We start from the raw sequence: 21,131 nt of genomic DNA, 5'->3' as shown, positions 1-21,131 counted from the left end.
ATACAGTAGACATGGGCAAAGCCTTAGAAACGGGCGGGGAGCAGGGGCTCTACAGCGCCACCTTTTGACGAAAGTGGTGGGGGTTAGTTTAACCTACAGTCACCAAACTCGGTATACTTATTGGTCTTATTAAACCAGACAACTTTCTAATCTAGTCATAAGCTCTGACCAATAGGAAGTCAGATATTTTGGTTTGAATGTGGATTTTTCACACACACCGAGACGTAGACTCTCTCTGTCCAACCCCCCTACCCCCTCCCTCCTCCACACACCTCACACCTCAAAGCCTTAGAAACGGGCAGGGAGCAGGGGCTCTACAGCGCCACCTTTTGACAAAAGTGGGGGGGTTATTTTAACATCAAGCTGGACAATTTTCAAATTTACATTCATTAGCTCCGAACAACAGGAAGTCAGCTATTTTGGTTTGAATGTTCATTTTTTGAAAAAACAGGCTATGAATTTTATACTACTACTCCTACAGGGTTTATACAATTTACACCAAACTTTTTTAACTTGGTGGTAACACATTGAAGTTGTTCAATTGCAAACAGATTTTGGATATCTCAAACGGTTTGGTTTGGCCGTGCCGAGGCAACAAATCTATAGCAAGTAAAGGGAAACAAAGTGTTTTAACTTCTGCATACATTAATTGATTTTGATGAATCTTTGGCTGTGTGTTCGTTGTACAAGGCTGATCACATGGATGTGACTATTGTAAGTCAAAGTTATAGCGCCACCAACTGGCAGCAGGAAATGTTACTTTCAGCATGCATTGAGATCACCATCTTATTTTTACCTGATTTGCTTCAAACTTCATTTGAATAATGTCAAAACATGGCACATGTAGACCTTTGAAAAGAATCGTGATATCTCAAACACAGTTAACTTGGCAACGCATCAAACTTTAATATTCGTTTTGGATGCTTTTGAGACTCTTAGCAAATTGTTTGAAACTCCACACATATATCAGGATTGTTCACCCCTACTCTTTACGAGAAGTGCCATGGGATTTTTAATGACCACAGAGAGTCAGGACCTCGGTTTAACGTCTCATCCGAAGGACGGTGCTTGTTACAGTACAGTGTCCCCGTCACTATACTGGGGCATTAGGACCCACACAGACCACAGGGTGAGCAGCTACCTGGTTTTCCCAGGAGGTCTCCCATCCAGGTACTAACCAGGCTCAGCCCTGCTTAGCTTCAGTGGGCAACCGGTCTTGGGCTACAGGGTGATATGGCTGCTGACATGGGTATTACAAGGAGAGGGTGACTTATGAGGACATTACCCCCATGTCCCCATTTTTCAAAAGGCTTATAAATCATACAGAATGAGGTTTTTTTTGTTTGTTTGTTTTTGTTTTTTTTTGGGAAAGTAAAAATGTGCACAGTTTCCTGTGATGGGTAGGTTTAGGGGTAGGGGTAGTGTAGGGCGATAGAAAATACGGTTTGTACAGTATAAAAACCATTACGCCTCTGGAATGTCCCCACAATTCACAAAAACAAATGTGTGTGTGTAATAGGAAGCAATCAGAATATAGCTGAATTTATTCTGAAAGTCGATTCCGTGGTTTCATATCACAGAATGAGGCAGAAATTATATTTTATAATAGAGTTGGGGTACTCAAACTCAGACTCGAGTCCAGACTTGAGTACAACTTTTTGCGGACTTGGACTTGTCACAGACTCTGCATTTTTACTTGGTCTTGACTCGGTCTCGGAATTGACACTATCCAGATCAGGTCAGTACTCCAATGTCACAAAAATCAATCATTCGCATGCCTCTTTATACAATCAATTTGATACTTGCAAGCTGTCAAAGATATTTTGCTTCATAACTTGTTAAATAATGCATCAATTCACTTCAGAAGGCATTTATTAGTGTCAAAAAGTGTCTTACCCCCTGAGGGATTTAACATCCTTCTGCATACCCCCTCTTTTCCATTTACCACAGTTACATCTTTTCCATTAAGGGACAATATTTGTCCGCTTAAATTGATTTTCCAGTGCATTTTTACCTTTTATAAATACCTTTTATAAAATAAGCAATGCTTTAAATAAAAAAGTTCAAAAAATATGCAATGATGATAAAAACGAATTGATATAAATATTTTTAACATTAATATTAAATTAAAACTGCTAGTAGGTGGCGGTAAGTCACTGTCTTTATGAGTGAATCATTGAGTCATTCATTTTTTTCAGTATGAAATCAAGCAGCTGTATTTATGAATGGGTCATTCAATCATGGCTGATTCGTTCAAAGCCGAAGATTTGTTCACAAAACATAGCTTGTGTTCTGCAGTTCTGCTATGGCTTTCGTTGCAAAATAGAGCAAAAATACATGACAATACTGTTTAAAATGTACATCACTTAATATTACCTGTTTGATGAACTGTTGTATAAAAACTCTCATTTGAAATCATGTGGATTTTCAGGAAACATTGCATTCTTGCTCATATAATAATGATCAACATTAAAAACAATAACTCACAGAAGGGTCTGTTTTTGTATCAATGAGTTTTAATTTTGCCTTACAGTTGAGTAAAAATCAAGTCTTCTTCACTGTTTTGTTCTGGTGATTGGTTTGTAATGATCTAAGCAAATCATATGACTGTTCTACTGTGTTAAGCACTTTTTGGGTAAATCTACATGGTCTTTGACCTGAGCATCCTTAGTCTGCATTTTTTATAGATTTCATGTTGACATAAAATGTTTTCTATCACAACATATATGCAGCTGTTTAGGTTTGTCTCCTGTCTCTTATTGCAGGGACTTTGCATATGTGGCCCGAGACAAGTTGACTCATGTGCTCAAGTGTCATGTATTTCGATGTGACACCCCTGCAAAAAACATTGCCACAAGCATGCATGACATCTGCTCTAAGGTAAGGACACATTAGCTGCTGGCTGAAAATATTCACATTCTTGTTTAAACACTGAAGTTGTGCATTTTGCTGTAGAGTGCAAAATATCCTAGATTTATTGAAATTACAACGTTTCATGTATTTATGAGCAAAGAATAATAAATGGAGTGGTTAATCAGAAAACTACTTGAGAGTGAGGTGATTTTAATAGTATGTGATGTAGATGACAACCTAACTTATGTTGGGTATGAGGATAAAGGTAATAAAAGTTAACAACAGATTCCTGAGTGCGTGTCAAATTGAAGGGTTTTCTGTAGTTCATACTTTTTCTTGCAACTGTATGCACAAACGTTAGAACAGTGATGATCAAAAGGACATGGACAAAACAGTCACTGTAAACAAATTTTCAATGATGTGTCGAAAGCTCTATGACCAGTCATTTACGGCGTCATCACCCGGGTTTTGATAGCGCGAAATGCAGGTGAGACCTGAACATCTCACGTTGCTATCTGTGTTGAAACTAAACTCATTTAAACCTTGCCCATTTAAACATTCATCCGTAAGACGCAAAGGAGAATATGCGTGCACGTACATGGAAAGCCGCATCACAGCGTGCAAATGCTCTTGCGCAAATTTACTTTCAAGTCTTGCACCTAAACGGACAAATTCACACAAAAATTGTCAACATGCCCATCTTAGCGAATATCCTAACAAACATAGGTTATGTCTTAAGAGAAAAATGAGAAAGTGCATGTGTATCTGTATCAGTGTACTGGATCTTTGAATTGTCTTAAAGGGACAGCAGTCTAATATTCCTGCTCACTGTTTTTAATGTTAATCAAAAGACGAAGAAATCACTGACTGAACTCTTGTAACTTAATGTTTCACCTTAATTTAGTTATTCAAAGAAGTTTATATGCAGTTATTTTATATTTGATATACTTTGTTCAATTTCCATACCTGAAAACTATTGTTAGATGGTTGAAAAACCTAAAAAGTATTTTTGATTATTTTTTTTATTTTTATTTTTTTATTTTTTATGGATGCTTTGGTATACATAAATGTATGAATTATATTAAATCATATTATTTGGTGTCCTGAAATACATCTATATTTACTTTGAAAAAAGCTGAAAAATATTGCTGGATATAAGCAATGATGGCAAAATGGTCATGTTAAACAAGATAAATGGTTTATGCTTAATTTCAAGATAAGTGCGCGCGATTTAATCACGATTTAAAAAAATTAATCTATTGACAGCCCGAGAGAGAGAGAGAGTGTGCGTGTGTGCGTGCGTGCGTGTGTGCGTGCGTGCGTGTGTGCGTGCGTGCGCAAACACTTTTTCACACCAGTGTGTGTGTATAATATTATAATATAATAATACTTTTTGCATGAAAAAGTTTGTGAACTACTTGCAGAAAGTGTGTATAATTTTAATGAAACAAGAGGGATCATACAAAATGCATGTTATTTTTTTATGTAGTACTGTCCTGAGTAAGATATTTTACATAAAAAATATGTTTACATTTTAGTTCACAAGACAAAAAAAATACCTGAATTTATTAAAATAACCCCATTCATGTATGTGAACCATTGGTTCTTAATACTGTGTGTGATTTACCTGGATGATCCACAACTGTGTTTTTTGTTTGTTTGTTTGTTTGTTTGTTTGTTTTGTGATGATTGTACATGAGTCTCTTGTTTGTTCTTAGCATTTAAACTGAGCTCTATTCTTCAGAAAAAATCCTGCAGTCCTGCAGATTCTTCAGTTTTCAATCATTTTTTGCATATATGAACCCTTTCCAGCAGTGACTGTATGATTCTGAGATCCGCCTTTTCACGGTGAGGACAATTGAGGGACTAAATTTTTGTGTGTATTTGACCATTTAAAGGATTAGTTCACTTTCAAATGAAAATTACCCCAAATTTTACTCACCCTCATGCCATCCTAGGTGTATATGACCAGGGATGGGCAGTATTTATGATGCATGTATTTAAAATACGCATTTCAAATACAAAGTAGTATTTTGTAATTTGCATTTGATGGGGTTAATGAAAATGGCTTTGTATTTTGTATCAAAATACTTTAGTGTTTTGTATTTTTGTAGTTTTAAAATACTGTAAAATACTTTGTAAGAAGTCTACATGATGACATCATAAAAATGCGGCCTCTGATTGGTGCTTACTCAGTAGTTTGACTTGAGTTGAGTTCAGAACAGATGTTAAGTTTTGATGTTCGTTTTAATAGCCTAGGCTAAATAGTTTACCAATTTACATAATGTTCTTGAAAACTATTATACCGAGCAGCCCCCACCCCCACCCCCCCTCCCATATTTATGATTAACAATCAAATGATTAATTAGTGCTATGAATACAGGCGCCATCAGTTGTCTTCTTATAAATTACTTTGTTTGTCATTGAGTCAGTGTTGCTGATGCAAAGTAGGCCTTTCGTTACCAAACACCAAAATTAGGATACAATTATTAGTCATTTGCAAACTGTTGGTTACTTTAAAACTAACCTTCATCTGGGAGATCACAGCAGTGTTAATTTCGTTGACGAATAATTTTCGTCATAATTTTCGTCAATGTCATTTTTTCACGGACGAAAACGAGACGACTAAATAAAAATGCATTTTGAATGACTAAAACTATGACTAAAATCTAATTTTCGTCAACGAATAAAAACGAGACGAAAATGAAAGAGAGGGACGATTTGGGAAGATATCCAGTCAGAACTGCTGTCCTGTGTGGAAGATGCGCACATTTGAATTGTAATGTGCTGATCTAACCACGGGAAACGCGGCGCTGTTGTGCGCTCTACAGGCTCGTGCAGCAGCACATCTGACTGCTGCGCAATTAATGAATAGCGCACATTTATGCCAAGCGATTGCTTATAAGCTAATGTTGATGAATTATGACAATGTTTACAACACAATGTTTATATGGTAGCATGTTTTAGACGGTGGTAAGAATGCATATTTATCTCCCTCATGAGCAGCCTGCTACAGTGCAGACTGCAGACATTTCAGAATAAGAGTCACGGTGTATTTTGGGATGGTTTATAATTATTTTTTTTTTTCCCTGGTCATTATTGTTATTTTGTTTAAACAATAAACTGTATTTAATTTAATTTCTGTTTAATTCATAGTAAACTAATGTATCTTCTGTCACAGGAAGGAAAGACTAAGAACATTATTTGACACATTATTCAATATATTTTACAAGTATAAGAGTTATTGATAACTTAACCTAAAACCAAAGAAATCTTCATTACTTGAAATAAACATTAACTGAAATAAAAGATAAATATATAAAAATGTAAACTTATAAAAATGTAAACTTAATAGTTTCTAAGCTTAAGCTTAACCTGAGGTATTAAAAATAAACAAAAAATAAAAAGTTATAGACATTTAAAAGCAAAAACTAAAAGACATAAATACAAAAAATTACTAAAACTTTTAACTAAAATTATAATGAAAGCAGGAAAAACTAAAAATCAAATCTAATATTTTTTTTTTAAATGTAATCTATAATAGTAGCCTACCTCAATGATAAGTGTGTCAATCCCTGAAAAGTACTGAATTTTGCTCTTTCACGTGTTTTTGCACTTGAACGGTCAAAAACCGTCCGCTTTGGTGAGCAAAGTACAGTTGGGTGAACAAACAGTTTGGGGAATATCAGATGTGCCTATATCAGTGTATTGGATCTGTGGAAGCATTTTTATTGGAAATGCTTAATGCTTACAATTTAACTAAATTAGATTTTAGTCGACTAATTCTACTGTAGATTTAGTCGACTAAAACTAAAACAATTTCCGATTACTAAAATATGACTAAAACTAAATGGCATTTAAGTCAAAAGACTATGACTAAAACTAAACCAAAATTTGCTGTCAAAATTAACACTGGATCACAGGGATATGTGAATATTTGGTCTGTTAAAGCCACAATATGTAAATTTTCGCTGCTATAGGTCGCTTATTTGGTGGCTTATCCTTGTTTTTGTGGAATCATGGGATGTGTTGTCTTCACGTCTACAGCCAGTGGAAAAGAATCGGGATGGAAATCATGTTTATGGATGAGAGTATTGACGTTATTGTAGTATGAAGCAGAGCAGGGCTGAGTGATGTTGGAGCTGAACGAGACCACTGGAGCAATTGCTAATTGCTAATGAGAGACGAATGCGATACATGTCTCGAGCAGTGGAACATTTATTATGCCACAATCGCCGGTCTAGAGCATGTGGGGTAACGCAGCGCTGTTTATCACATTAGATACATTTGTGTTGAAAGTTATGATGCTACTCTGTGTTCGCTTGGCAGCTGCTATGAGACATTTGTTGCACACTGCAGTAAGCTAGATCGATATTAGTCATGGTAAAACATGGTACTCGTGGTAAATCAAGAAAACGAGATTTAAACAAGCAGCTATATAATCTGATTAGTTTTCTGTCGATGAATGAATTCAAACAGTTCCTCATCTGTCTAATAAAACATATAATATATTACATATAATGTGTTTTATTAGACAGATGAGTAATATAATGCGTCTTTGGTGTTTCCATGGTTTCTACAAAATAAATCCAGAAATCAAGGGTAACGCTGGTATGTCATTGATAGGCGATGCACGGACACAGCCCGTGTCCTGGTTAAAATTGCTTATTTCTCTGGATTTAAACATTCTTTGAAACATTTGGGATAATGTAAGTACACAAGTCAACAAAACATATAGCATTGTTCTAGTGTTTTTTGAATATTTTAATCCAAAAATCCTACTGTACATATTGTAACTGGTTGTATATGTTAGCTTTTCTCTGCCTGAGTCATGCAATAAATCTATCAAACATTGTTTACTTAATCAACTGAGGCAGTGTAATGGTGAAGGGATAGATCAAACAGGCTAATTGATGGCAGGTTTGCAATGAAATTTCATGCTCCCTTGTTTGTAAAAGTATTTTTTAGTATTTTTAAAATACAAAAATACAATAGTTTATTTTTATACATGGTGTATTTTGTAGTTTATGTTGATACACTTAAAATGAAGGTATTTGAAATTTTATTTTAAAATACATTTTGATGTATTTTTGCCCAACCCTGTATATGACTTTTTTTCTTTCTGATGAACACAATCGGAAATTTATAAAAAAAATATCCTGAAGGATCCGAGCTTTATAATAGCAGTGAGCGGGATCAACGAGTATGAGCGCAATAAGCCAAAAAAGAGAACTTAATTCGGGATTACATGCTGTCTGAGAGAGACGGCTTTGTGTGCTCGCGCTTTGGATGTGTTAGTCAGCGCAAGTGCACATCGAGACCTTTTTTCATGACATTGCACTAAGCTCTTTTTAACGTCATACACGTGATAAAAAAAATGATATAGCAATTTCAACATTTATTATATACAAGTGTTACTTGCATTTACAGCTTTGTGGCTTGCACTTTGAGATCAATTTGGAGATAGAGACCACAACACGTGGTCCCACTCATGACTGGTAATTGCTTTATCTTTGTATTTCTCCAGATCATGGCCCAGAGGAAGTCTTCCAGTAGAATAAACACTGAGCTCTCCAGACTTGGGGACATCCCTTTCCAGGGTAACATGATATATATGCTGAATTTAGCTTTTGTTTTGTAGATGATCTCCAGTGCAGTTCTTAATGTTATACAGTATGTAACACTGTTGCAAGTGTTTGCTTTAAATGTTTACATCAGATATTTTGCTCTCACCTCCTTAAATGAGTATTATAATGGATAATGGAATTATACTGTTATGACTGACTCTGATCTTTTCTCCTCCAGAGTTCCCAGCTCCCAAGAATGAGCTGGTGCAACGCTTCCAGGTGCGGTATTTGGGTCGTGTGCCAGTGACAAAGCCAGTTGGTAGGATGCCCTCTTTTCATTAATGCCTTACTGCTATTATATACAAAATGCATGCTTTACCTGTTTTTTTCCACACCGCAACTGATTGTTGTCCCATTTTTATGTGGCTATATCATCACCTGTAAGCACTCAAAATAACATCTATTTATTGTCATGTTCAAATCAAATTTAATCAAAGTGGAGTTGTTGTGTTGGCATGTGTCTTCTGAAGGCATGGACGTTATTAATGTAGCGTTGGAGACGGCCCTCATCAACAAAGACAAGGAGGATTGGACAGCTGTGACTGTGAACGTGGCATCCGCTACACTCACCATTCTAACTTCTGAGGTCAAGTTTGTGTTTGTTGACAATCTTGCAGTACTTAAGTAGCATATGTAATACGTAACGCTGTATAATACAAATCTGCTTGGATGAATCACTGATATTACAACTCTCAATTTAATGAACACAGACAGAGGAAGTTCTTTCCGAATGTCGTGTGCGTTTCCTGTCCTTTATGGGAGTCGGGAAGGATGTGCACACTTTTGCATTCATCATGGCAGAGGGACCTGGAGACTTTATCTGTCACATGTTCTGGTGTGATCCTAATGCAGCCAGTCTAAGTGAGGCCGTACAGGCTGCCTGCATGGTAAGGATATGTCTAGAACACGATTCATAGTTAATCATGTACAGTACAAATTCAACACACATTTACTATGAGTGAAATGAATTCTTCACTTCACATGAAGAAGAGATCAGGTAGTTCATGTTGTTGCACACAGTACGTCACATTTTTAGTTAAAGCAGCTGCACATATTATATATATATATATATATATATATATATATATATATATATATATATATATATATATATATATATTTTATGTTTAAGGGATAATTCACCCAAAAATCAAGTTCTGTAAATGTGGAATAAAGGAGAAGTTTTGCAATGAAAGCTGGCAGCTCCACAACATAAGCAACATAACACTATCATAAATTGGTCCATATGATTTTTGCTCTGTATTCCAAGCCTTCTGATGTCATATCCTTGGTCTAGGGAATAAACCCAAAGTTTAAGTTGGTAATCCCTCCACTGCAGCTCTCATCATTTAATTCACATGTGCTTATTCAGTGAACGAGTGGTGTTTGTCATCACTGAAATTACACACTTTTTTGCATACTGATTTAACAGTATAAATTAGATGATATACTGTATACTTTCGTCACCAAAAGTATTGTCATAATTTATTGACATAAATTTTGTGTTTTGCAGAATTTGCTGTTTCAATATATGTAGATTATTTTTTGCAGTATACTGAAAAATAATAAGAATTTCATAAGTTTTACTTTTATTGACAAAAACATTCAGTATATGCAGAGTCACAGTGTTGACCCTTCTTCATAACCTCTGCAATTCACTCTGGCATGCTGGATATCAGCTTCTGGGACAAATCCTGACTGATGGCGATCCGTTATTGCCTTATTAGCTGGGGCCACATTAAAAGATATTTAAAATCTTACAAGATTTTCTAAATGTGACAGACCACAAGCATGACGATAAGAAATCATAGATTTAACTATTTTGTTCCTCTAGTGTGTGGAGTGACACGATGTGACTAGGAAAGCACACCACACACTAAGAGATTCCATTCACAAACAAGCAGAGTCCCATCTGTGACTTTAAAGTAAACAAACATGGCTGACGACCGACAAGAAGAAATGACTGTAATAATGTGGACTGTTTTTTTACAGAAAATTAAGTAAAATGTTTAGATAAAGTCGTAGAGACGTGTGAATGTGGACTTTACATGTTAAAGCACAAGCTGGAAGTGAGCTCCGTCAGCTCGCTTTCTGACTGGGTATTGTTTCATTTCACGTGATAATCTCCAACTGCACATGTTTGACCTTGGGGTTCCCCTCACACAATAGGATAAATATTTAACCTGTTGAATATTTACAGTTCGAGCTCGGGGTGGCCCAGACGTTCTACCAAGCAGATTCAGTCACTCCTAACACACCTCAAAATGCAGGAAGATAAGCGGTACTTTACCTAGGATTGTCGGAAGGGGACAAATCGGCCCAAAATCACCCCGAATATCTTGTAGTGTGTGCCCACAATTTGTGAGCTTCTGCTTGTCCACTTGCCTTTTGAGGATTGACAACAGGTTCTCAATGGGTTTAAAGGGTTAGTGTAACACAGTTCATAAATATGGGAAGAAGGAGGCGGGAACCGGCGAACATTCAACGTAACTTTAATGCAAAATAAACAAAGAACAAAACGAAAGTAATGCCACACAAACATAATAAAACATAAAATAAAGTCCAGGCCTGGTCCTCTCTCGTCCTTCACTGATGTCACTCCTCCTTTTATGCCTCCGGAGCTCCTCCGTGAGAGACTCGAGGCCGGCACGCCTCGCAGGTGATGCTCGTTATCACTCGCGCCACCGGCCTCGCGCCGTTCCCTCACGGCTCTCGCCCGCCCTGCTCGTCACATACCCCCAACGCCCCTCGCAGGCCGGGGGGTACTCCCGCAACTGCGCTTACTCCTCCCCGGGGCCTGTCTCGGCGGCCGCAGCACCTGGGGGTAAGGACAGACGAGACGAGAGAAAGGAGATGGAAGCAAGGGGAGCGACAGGACGAGAGAGGGGAGAGAGGAAAAAGAAAGAAAAAAAAATTCTTGGTCCGGTTCCCCGACACACTGCCGCTCGGTCCTCAGCCTGCCAAGAGGCTCTTCTTCGCGGTGCCATGCGGTGGCACTGGACGCTCGGTGGAACGGCCCGATCCTCGACCGCCTCCTGGCGGCCGGCGATGGCTCCTCCGACTTAGGGCAGCTGGCAGCGAGTCCCCCGTTCCCTGCTCCTCCCCTTTATGGCGGACGGCAGCAGGCTCCGGCGAACGGCGGCGACTCCTCCGCTCCCTCTTGGACGGCAGCCACCCCACCTCGTCCCAGGGGCACGGCCTCGAGCTCTCCGTCCCACCTTTCACTAGGCTCCAGCACCACCGCCTCGGGCAGCCTCTCGCGGTCTTCCCACTCCCGCGCTGCCCGAACTCCGCAGCACCGCGATCCCCCTCGGCAGCGAGGGCTCTCCGACAGCATGTCCCTCCTTCCTCCCGGGTTTCGGCACCAATGTAACACAGTTCGTAAATATGGGAAGAAGGAGGCGGGAACCGGCGAACATTCAACGTAACTTTAATGCAAAATAAACAAAGAACAAAACGAAAGTAATGCCGGCAGACCCTCGCGGATGTCTGCCGGCCACACAAACATAATAAAACATAAAATAAAGTCCAGGCCTGGTCCTCTCTCGTCCTTCACTGATGTCACACTCCTCCTTTTATGCCTCCGGAGCTCCTCCGTGAGAGACTCGAGGCCGGCACGCCTCGCAGGTGATGCTCGTTATCACTCGCGTCACCGGCCTCGCACCGTTCCCTCACGGCTCTCGCCCGCCCTGCTCGTCACAGTTAGTTCACCCAAAAATGAAAATAATGTCATTTATTACTCACTCTCATGTCGTTCCACACCCATAAGACCTTCGTTCATCTTCGGAACACAAATTAAGATACTTTGGATTCAATGCAGTGGCTCAGTGAGGCCTCCATAGACAGCAAATACATTAAATTACTAGCCCACAGCAGCACCGCCTCCACTGTGGTTTTGCTCTTTTTATAGAAATAAAAAATATTTAGTTCAGTTGGACAACGGCCACTTCAATTACAAACTAAATGTGTCTGCTCTGCTTCATGCATCACAAGCTGCTGAGTCACAGCACAGTGCAGCAAGTGTCAGATTTCATTCGTCACGTGAAGATAGTAAGGAGAGATGACTGACAGGACCTTGTCTTTGGTGCGCAACAGACCTGAGTGTCATTGACAAATATCTGTTTCAAATGTGTGATCAGTACCGCCGTTACCTTTACAGATTATGCGTGATAGCGGATTTGATAATAATAGAATTATAATTGCAAGAGAACACAAAGCATTGCAATGCATTTTTTCATCCCATCACACATTTTTTCCATCACCATGTCCTTTTAGGGGCATAAAATCTGAGAAAACAAGCTGCAGTGACACATACTGAACTGAACTAAGGCTATTGGCCTCTCAAAGAACTGCCACTTTAAGTGCTGAACACGTTATTTCCAGTATTTCTCACTAATCTCTTCTGGACACTTTGTTTTGTAAGAATGAATTGCTCTCTCATTTTTTAATATTTCTTTAATCTATTTATTTTAATCTTGGAGTCTCTCATATTTCCTTTACAAATTTGCTGTTCAGCTTCAGGCACATTTTGTGCCAGGGCGAAAAAACTGAAATTTGCATTTTTGTGAATCTTCTTCTACTACTACTTCTACTTATTCATTGTTTTTTGGATAATCTCTGCACAATAATCTAGAAACACTGTGAATCAACACCACAAATACTGAAGCAGCAAACACAAAATTTATGTCACTGCCAATACTTTTGGCCATGGCAGTAAAGAGTGTGTATAATCTAATAGCGAGTTGATGTTGAAATATGTTGCTGTTCTTCTAAAATGTTTTTAAATTATATCATCCATCATTTACAGCTGAGGTATCAGAAGTGTTTGGATGCTCGGCCTCCCAACAGTAGCAGCTCTTGTCTGCCCGGCCCACCTGCTGATTCTGTCGCCCGCCGGGTCGGCTCAAGTGTTAAGAAGGGTGTTCAGAGTTTGCTGGGTAGCTTTAAAAGATCTGGATCTCAAACACCCTAAGAAGTGAAACATTCCCTCAGCAGTGCTAACTGCAAATTCTTTTTTTTTTGTGTATGTGTTTTTATGGGCTTAAAAGTAGAGGGTCATTCATGTCACTTCAGCTGTCCTCATGCAGTTAGCACGCAATAATGAAGAATACAAGAAGGCATGCAAGTTAGACTGATAGATATTCCATTATTTAACACTACATTTTCATTTACTTTTACCACGTTTGTTTACGTTAGCAGTGATTTAGCGCACTGGGGTATGAATGTGACTCACCAAAATTGGATTTATAATGTAGTGGATGTTATGTGGACTACACACCCTAAAGACACTAAACATTACGCATGCGATCACAAAACACTAAAATGAGCTTATACACTATGCACTGTGCTTATTTTTTATTTGTTGTTCTTCTTGTGGCTTTGTGTTGTGATACACATTGTGCTAGTTTTAAAAAATTTTTTCTCCAAAAGAACTGATTCTTTTCCAACCTCAAAGCAGGGACAGAACTAACAGAAAACGCAGACCTTGTAACATCTGTGTGCCCTGAAAATTCTGTCATCATTTACTCACCTTCATGATGTTTCAAACCTGTATGCCTTTCTTTCTTCTGTGGAAAACAGAAAATATTTTTTAAAAATGTCAGTGTTGAAACATTTGTCTCAAGTGACTTTCACTTTGTGGAAAAAAAGGTGCAGCTCCACATTTTATTTGTCTTGCCTCACTGACTGCAAGTCAAAAAGCCTTTTAATTTCTTCCATTACATTTGCTGATAATGATTTTGTAAAAAATGAACTCAATTAAATTATTACACATTACTTTACATTTACCAACTCTGTCGGTTTGTGAATTTGACTATTAATTTGTGAAATAGCATGAACATATCCTAGTCTTCCAAAGTGGATTTGCTCATTAGAAAGCCTGCTTTGAATCAGCATATATTTTATTATCATGTAATTTTATGTTGTTTTTTTCTATGTATGTGTTGTATTGGATGGCTTCATCTGGATGGAAACATGATTTTTGATTATGATCAAAAATGCTCAGTCCAACAGCATAGCGTGTTTGACAGAGGATGTGACATACACTGATTCTCTAGGGTGCTCTCTGCATTTGTCCCTGTCAAGTTTCTAAAGTACATACTGGTTTGTCACTAAAATTATATCTTGTCACAATTTCAAATTGTATATTGAAGTCCACTGATTATCTGCACATAATTTACATGTGTATTGGATTTTTGGAAATATATCTTAAATGCTTTTCAACGATGGCAGTCTTGCTGTATATAGACATTATTTCTTTCAAATACACATTGTAACATATTTCCCATGTCTTTTAAGAATGTGTAAGAATTCATAAATATCATGTTGTTAATTCTAGTTAATGTACATACTGACTTTAATACACTAATAGGGCCAGACAGCTCAATTTTTAATTCGTTTTCTGCCCCATTTTCATGTCCAATTACACCTATCGTTAAAGGAAATGTTTAAATGCACTTGAATGTTCAATCTCATTTATGTATCTGAATGCTTCATCTTGGCCCTTATTACTTTGTGTGTAAGTCTAGATAATGTAATGTGATGCTTAAAATACACTGCTTTTGTTAACGCTCTAGAAAAAACTTTATTGTAGAATAAGCGTACATGTAAATATTCTGCATTACATCGAGAACTGGTATCAAAGAAAATGTCACTTTAATATCATGAAGGTACTTTGTGTGCCTAAAGCACAGCTATAAAATCACAAGCTGTTTCTTAAAAAACAAGGAAATGTTACATTATGCATAAATCTTCACTTATTAATAACATGGTAGAAATGCCTCAAGTACATTTGCGCTATGATACTAAGAAATTTGAAGGATCAATCCTGTAAACACTTAGATGCTTATGTAGAGTCCTGTAAACACATGTAGAATGTTTTAACCATTACATTTTTAAGGAGTTGATTTTAACTGATTTCTTAAAATGTAAATTAAATGTTATATAGATACAAATGTGACTGGATGAAATAAAAAAAAAAAATTGAAAATGCATTTAGCACTTTTCATTAGTTCAGTATTATAGAATGAAATGGTAATGTTTGTACAGCAGCAAAAAATGTTGTTTGTGGATAAACCGTTAAGGATCCTTCAGACCAGATATGTTGAATAAAGACCCAGAGTAAAAGTTTAAAAGAATTAATAAAATGAAGAAAATTAATGAAGAATAGTTTGCAGTTCCATCAGCAGAAGCCAGCTTCAAGTCTCACAAGGAGTTCGTAGGTCGCCCTGCATACATTCAGATTTCCAAGTCAACTAACTACATCATTACTTCAGGTTTAATGATTCTGATTGGCTAAGAAAAATAGACAAATTTGGTAATCTTCCACACATGGACAGATAGTCAGAAGCATATCTCCATTTGTCACGATGCTGACGAGGGGACCCTGGATTAAGGTACTGGATGTCCTTTTGGGTTCATGACATGGCATCTGCTGGTCTCAAGCAGAGTGCCAGTTGTTCACCAGTACAAAGGACCTGCACTGAACCCTTTAGTGCACATACACAGATACACATGATTCACAGCTTCTTCAAGGTTGAATTTGGCTCGAGCTCTGCTCTGAGCAGGAAACTTTCCCAAAACATACTGATGCAAAACAAAAAAAGTGGCTGGCCGCACAATGAATCCAAAAAGACTGAAGTCTAGAAAAATACAAAATTTATTATATTAATTGCATGGTGCAATAAAGTGCAAATGAGTTAAAAACAGGAGCATGAGCAGACATTTCAGCTAATTGCTATCCTTAGTGCTCAAAATGCAACAAACAATCACCCTCTTTCTAGTAAGACAATTCAAAGCTGTCAGCTTAATCCAATTATCACAATCATCAATTAGCACCAATAACAATCAATTATCACAAGTATCACAGCAAGAGAGTCTGAAAAGCAAAGAACATAGCACAAACTACATGAAATATACATTCAAAGCTATGAAAACAACAAGTGTTACAAAAAATTACTAGAAACAACAAAGATCAAGTTCTTCATTCATGCCATCAGGAAATAAAGTTCAAAAATCCAAAATGCCTCCCTTTTGCAACAATTTCTTGTCTCTATCTCCGCCTCTTCTATAAGGTAAAATCCTCTCGATGGTGCAATAAAGTGCAAAGTACAAAATGAGTAAAAAACAGGAGCATGAGCAGACGTTTCAGCAAATTGCTATAGAAACGTCTGCTCATGCTCCTGTTTTTAACTCACACTTTATTGCACCATGCAATTGATATAATACATTTTTTTATTTTTCTAGACTTCAGTCTTTTTTTGGATTCAGTGTGCAGCCAGCCACTTTTTCTGTTTTGCTCAAGTTTATCTTCTACGCACCTGAAGGAAAAAATAATTTTTCAACTGAGAGTGCAACAACGTTCTTTGACCAAAACATACTAATAACATGTTCTTTTCTCTCAGTGAGAGGTACAGACAATATTCAAAATTATTTTCTAGTGTTTGAAAAGGAAAATAAATACTTTAACATGCGTTGAAGAAGTCATTCAAATAATTGAACAGAAAGATAAATAATGTTGATTAATAACTTAAAAGAAATATATTGAAGCGGCAGTGGATTCCAGAATCCACTCCTTCAGTGGTAAGGCATCATTCCTTCCTAGAACAGTGGTTCCCAAAACATTTTGAATGTCTCTCTTATCTGGCACACCAATATGAGGTCTTGTAGTCTTTATTAATGAGCTAATGGTTTGAATCAAGTGTGTTTGATTAGGGAAACATCTAAACTGTACAGTGCTAGGGGTACCCCAGGACCAGGATTGGGACCAACTGTCTTAGAGTATCCCCATAGTCAGTGGAGATCAGCCATTCTGCCACTTTGGTTGAATATCTCTTCGCGATTTGTGAGTGAGAAGAAAAACCTGCAATGAAACGTAAGTTACTATGGAGAATGGACAGAAATATGTAGGCCTACAAAGAAAATTTTGGTAACAATATAGAATGAAAAGGTATTTTGAGTGGTAAACAATATAATTTCTTACAGTGGCATGGTTAAAGACAACTTTATAATGTGAATTCACAGTAAAACGAGCAGTAAATTACTGTGATGCAAGTATAATTTTGCTTTTGATTTACACTAATTAATTAAAAAATGTCCCAGCATGCATTAATTTCACTGTAAAATTTTTGACTACAGTAAATTTTTGTAAAATAATAACATTTAATCCTGTTAATTCCTGCCGATTTTTGTTTTTGGCATTCAGAGTAGAGGGTCTTCACGGGTCCAAAAATTCCCGAACCCGAAGAGACCCATAAATGTGCTACACAAAACCGACCCGGGCCCGACTATTATTTTAAAAGTTGGACCCGGACCCATGCAGAACCGAGAAATGCCATATATGTACTACCCGGAACCAATGCGGACCCATCTATTATTTGAAAGCTGGACCCGAACCTGGCCGGGAAGACCCGACTGGACCTGATCGGCACATAGGTCTATTCCACAGCAAATGGCTATTAATAAGTCAATAAACAAGTTGCAAAAATAAAATTATTATTTGGCGCTGCATGGAGCACTGCAGCTTTGTCCTTGTGTTCTTTTGGTTGCGTGTTGGTTTTTTTCTTTTTGTATTATATTTTTTGGGCTAGTGCACAGTTATGGGTGGGCAAGTTTTAATTTTTTGGCTTTTTATATTTTTTGGTTTGGTCCTGTTGTTATCAGGATACCCGGTCAGCCACGACTCCATTGTTTACATACACGAGCAGCTGGGAGACAAGCTAAAACCAGCTTCTTCCAGCTTAAACCAGCTAAGACCAGTCAACCATCTTAGGCTGGTTTTAGCTGGATTTTTCAGCAGGGTTATTCAATCTTATTGCCCATAATGGAGCGCGTCTTGTGGCTCCTACTAGCGGCGCGCCTGCCTCAAGATCTCTCACTGTTTACAGCAACCAGACACTCTGATTAACACATGAGAGCAAACAGATATATAAATAAGAGCAGGATTGCACAATTTGTCATCTTAACTTAATATTTTATTCGCTCTTATTGCCCATAATGGAGCGCGTCTTGTGGCTCCTACTAGTGTTGCGCCTGCCACAGCTTAGCGTCGCACCTGCCTCAAGATCTCTCACTGTTTACAGCTACCAGACACTCCGATTGACACATGAGAGCAAACGGACACTGTGAGATTCTAGAAACATCTTGTGCCCTGTCTCTTTTCATCATCTGATTTTTCTCTGTACACCCTAAAAGGATTCAGGGCTCACGCCATAGTTATAAGTTGACTTATAGTCCTTTTATGTACTTCAGTTACTGAACTGTTAGTTTCACTTCTTATTTTCTAATTATATAATGTATCCCCTGGACAATAAACTTTGTGCCAATGATTGAACTGCACTCTGTCTGTCTCATATTTGGCATCCAGGTACCTGCTTTTCTGTGCTAGATTGCTCAACCTGAAAAGATTTTCTCAAAATATTTGATCTCCAAATAATTTTATCTAACAGTCTGGGGGCTCGTCCGTGAAACGGGGGGGATTCTCCCTGTGAACTGGGAAAAGAGAAAAGCGTGCCGGGGATCGGAGGACCTACGGAAAAGGGGGTAAGTGTTTTTGAATATTTCTTGAAGGAAGTATGCACTTACCCCTGTAGGATCCTATTATAACATCTCGTGGAAATACGAGAGGTTTTTTGTAATCACTAGTAGCTAGTGGAATATATCCAATGTTGTTACACTACGGCTGGCAACAGTAGTTTTAATTAACTATTAGCGTAAGAGTGATTGGGTTGAATCACCAATTGTTAATGGAATTTATTTTCCATTGTTGTTACATTACGACTGGCAACAGTAGTTTTAATAAACTATAAACGTGAGGATTGGGTTTAATCACCAGATGTTAGTGGTAGTGTTCAGTTCCATTGTTGTGACACTACGGCTGGCAACAGTAGCTTTGATTAGCTAATTAACTAGAGTGGTTGGAAGTGCAGTTCTGATCACACTGTATTTCAGATCACGGCAGCGTATACTAATTTGCGGAAAAAAAATCTTTTAATATTTGATATTGATGAAAATAATTTCAATTGTTATTGCATGTTGATATATTGTGACATAAAAGAAGGTGTTCTAGGGGCGACCCAAATTCAGTTTGGCGAGAGCTGGACTAATTTGGCAGGAGGCCAAAATTAGCTGAAAACACCCAAACAAAAGAAGGTGATATAGAGGCGATCAGGACAAAAAGTCTTGTGTGAGCCTAAAGCTGAGTTCAGACTGCACGATTTTAGCTCCGATTTTGGCTTGCCGACAGGTTTTGAAAAATCGCAGACAAATGCCCGAAATCACAGGCAAATCAGTGCTCATTCACGCGAGTGACAATCACGCAGTGTGAATGAGCAAAGACGCGATCTGAGAGAATCGCCGACGCCCATGAGATATTTGGCATGCTAAATATCTGGACCTGTCAGCTATTCAAAATCGTGCTGTGTGAAAAGTGGTCTGACTGAAAACTACATCGGCGATGACCGACAGCCAATGAGAGAGCAAGATACAGAGCAGCGTGGAGTTCGGGGAGGAGTTATAGACCACAATATAAGCTTCATTCACAAACATTACAATTCTATCAAACAGAACCAAATCACAAACATTTGCTTGACCATCCCCAACAGCAGCACATTGAAAAGTTATGCATTTACCTCCAACTCTCATTGCAGAACACACAATCCACAGTCTCCCCAACCATTTCCTCCTCCATATTCTTCTTTTCTTTTTCTTGTTTTCGCTGCAAATCAGCACACAGGCAATTCGTATTGCAAGCTTCTTGCGGGCTACCGTTTTATAGTAATAATAACTCCGGTCTTGCACGCGTGATATCGCATTGTTTCCTTGTCACATCTCGCGTGTGTTTGGTTGTGAAACGTAGTTTGCGTGCTAGACAGAGTTGTCGGCGATTCTTCCTATTGTAAAGTAATGCAGTGTGAAACCTTCTGTCGCCGATCCATCGTGCAAGTGTGAACACAGCAGCGACTGAATGCTGGCCAAGATAGTCATGCAGTTTGAAAAGAACAGTGACCCGACTACTTTGAAAATCGTGCAGACTGCACGATTTTAGCCCCGATTTTGGCTCGCCGACAGGTTTTGAGAAATCGCCGACAAATTCCCGAAATCACAGGCAAATCGGTGCTCGTTGACTGCGTCGACCAAAGCGCAGACACAGCGAAGCACAGCTTGCGTGCACATAAAACCCTCTGTGCCGTCTGTGACGAAATCTAAAATATTGCTAAATATTTCGAAAGTTGTAAAAAACAACAACAACAACAAAAAACTGAGGCATCAAGCCTGAATGGTGTGGCGAAGAGCTGGAAATGCAATATCTATGAAACCACTAAAAATGTCTGACATGGAGTAAATATGTAAAAGCCTGCCTTCTCCTCAAAACCCTGGTAAATTTGTGACTGTTCTGCAAACGCATACAAAATATGCACACCTTTCGGGGGCAGATTACAGAGCAGTTCTGTTAAGAACGTTGGAAGGAGATGTCACTGAGGCATTATTAATCGATGAATGTCCAACGTTGAAATGTGATAATGATAAACCAACAGGCTCGGGCACAGCTACCTCGCCCCATGTTTATTACTGGGAAGAGCCTGAAAACCATAATACCTTTTTTAAGGAAAAGAGCTTTCTCATTCAAACGCATAGGTGCAAAACAGACACCTC

General features: G+C 38.2%; 1 protein-coding gene and 1 pseudogene across 6 annotated transcripts in view; one reads left to right on the top strand and one right to left on the bottom strand.

Annotated features, from left to right (window-relative positions):
* Positions 1-15,570, top strand: part of apbb1 (amyloid beta (A4) precursor protein-binding, family B, member 1 (Fe65)) — a 75,550-nt gene extending 59,980 nt beyond the window's left edge. For 4 of the 6 annotated variants that reach the window (XM_067398459.1, XM_067398460.1, XM_067398461.1 and 1 more), the window contains exons 9-14: positions 2,766-2,880; positions 8,381-8,453; positions 8,659-8,739; positions 8,951-9,066; positions 9,191-9,367; positions 13,288-15,570. In XM_067398459.1, coding sequence (XP_067254560.1) covers positions 2,766-2,880; positions 8,381-8,453; positions 8,659-8,739; positions 8,951-9,066; positions 9,191-9,367; positions 13,288-13,452 — 727 coding nt within the window. In that variant the 3' untranslated portion in view covers positions 13,453-15,570. The remainder of the gene's footprint in view (positions 1-2,765; positions 2,881-8,380; positions 8,454-8,658; positions 8,740-8,950; positions 9,067-9,190; positions 9,368-13,287) is intronic. The other 2 variants (XM_067398463.1, XM_067398464.1) reach the window with 1 other exon arrangement.
* Positions 1,129-1,245, bottom strand: LOC137029757 (5S ribosomal RNA; annotated as a pseudogene).
* Positions 15,571-21,131: the final 5,561 nt, after the last annotated feature.

The sequence above is a fragment of the Chanodichthys erythropterus genome, chromosome 10 (assembly GCF_024489055.1).
Source record: "Chanodichthys erythropterus isolate Z2021 chromosome 10, ASM2448905v1, whole genome shotgun sequence".
NCBI classification, from domain to species: domain Eukaryota; kingdom Metazoa; phylum Chordata; class Actinopteri; order Cypriniformes; family Xenocyprididae; genus Chanodichthys; species Chanodichthys erythropterus.
Note: the sequence above shows the minus strand (reverse complement) of the source record. Positions and strands in the feature narration are given on the sequence as shown.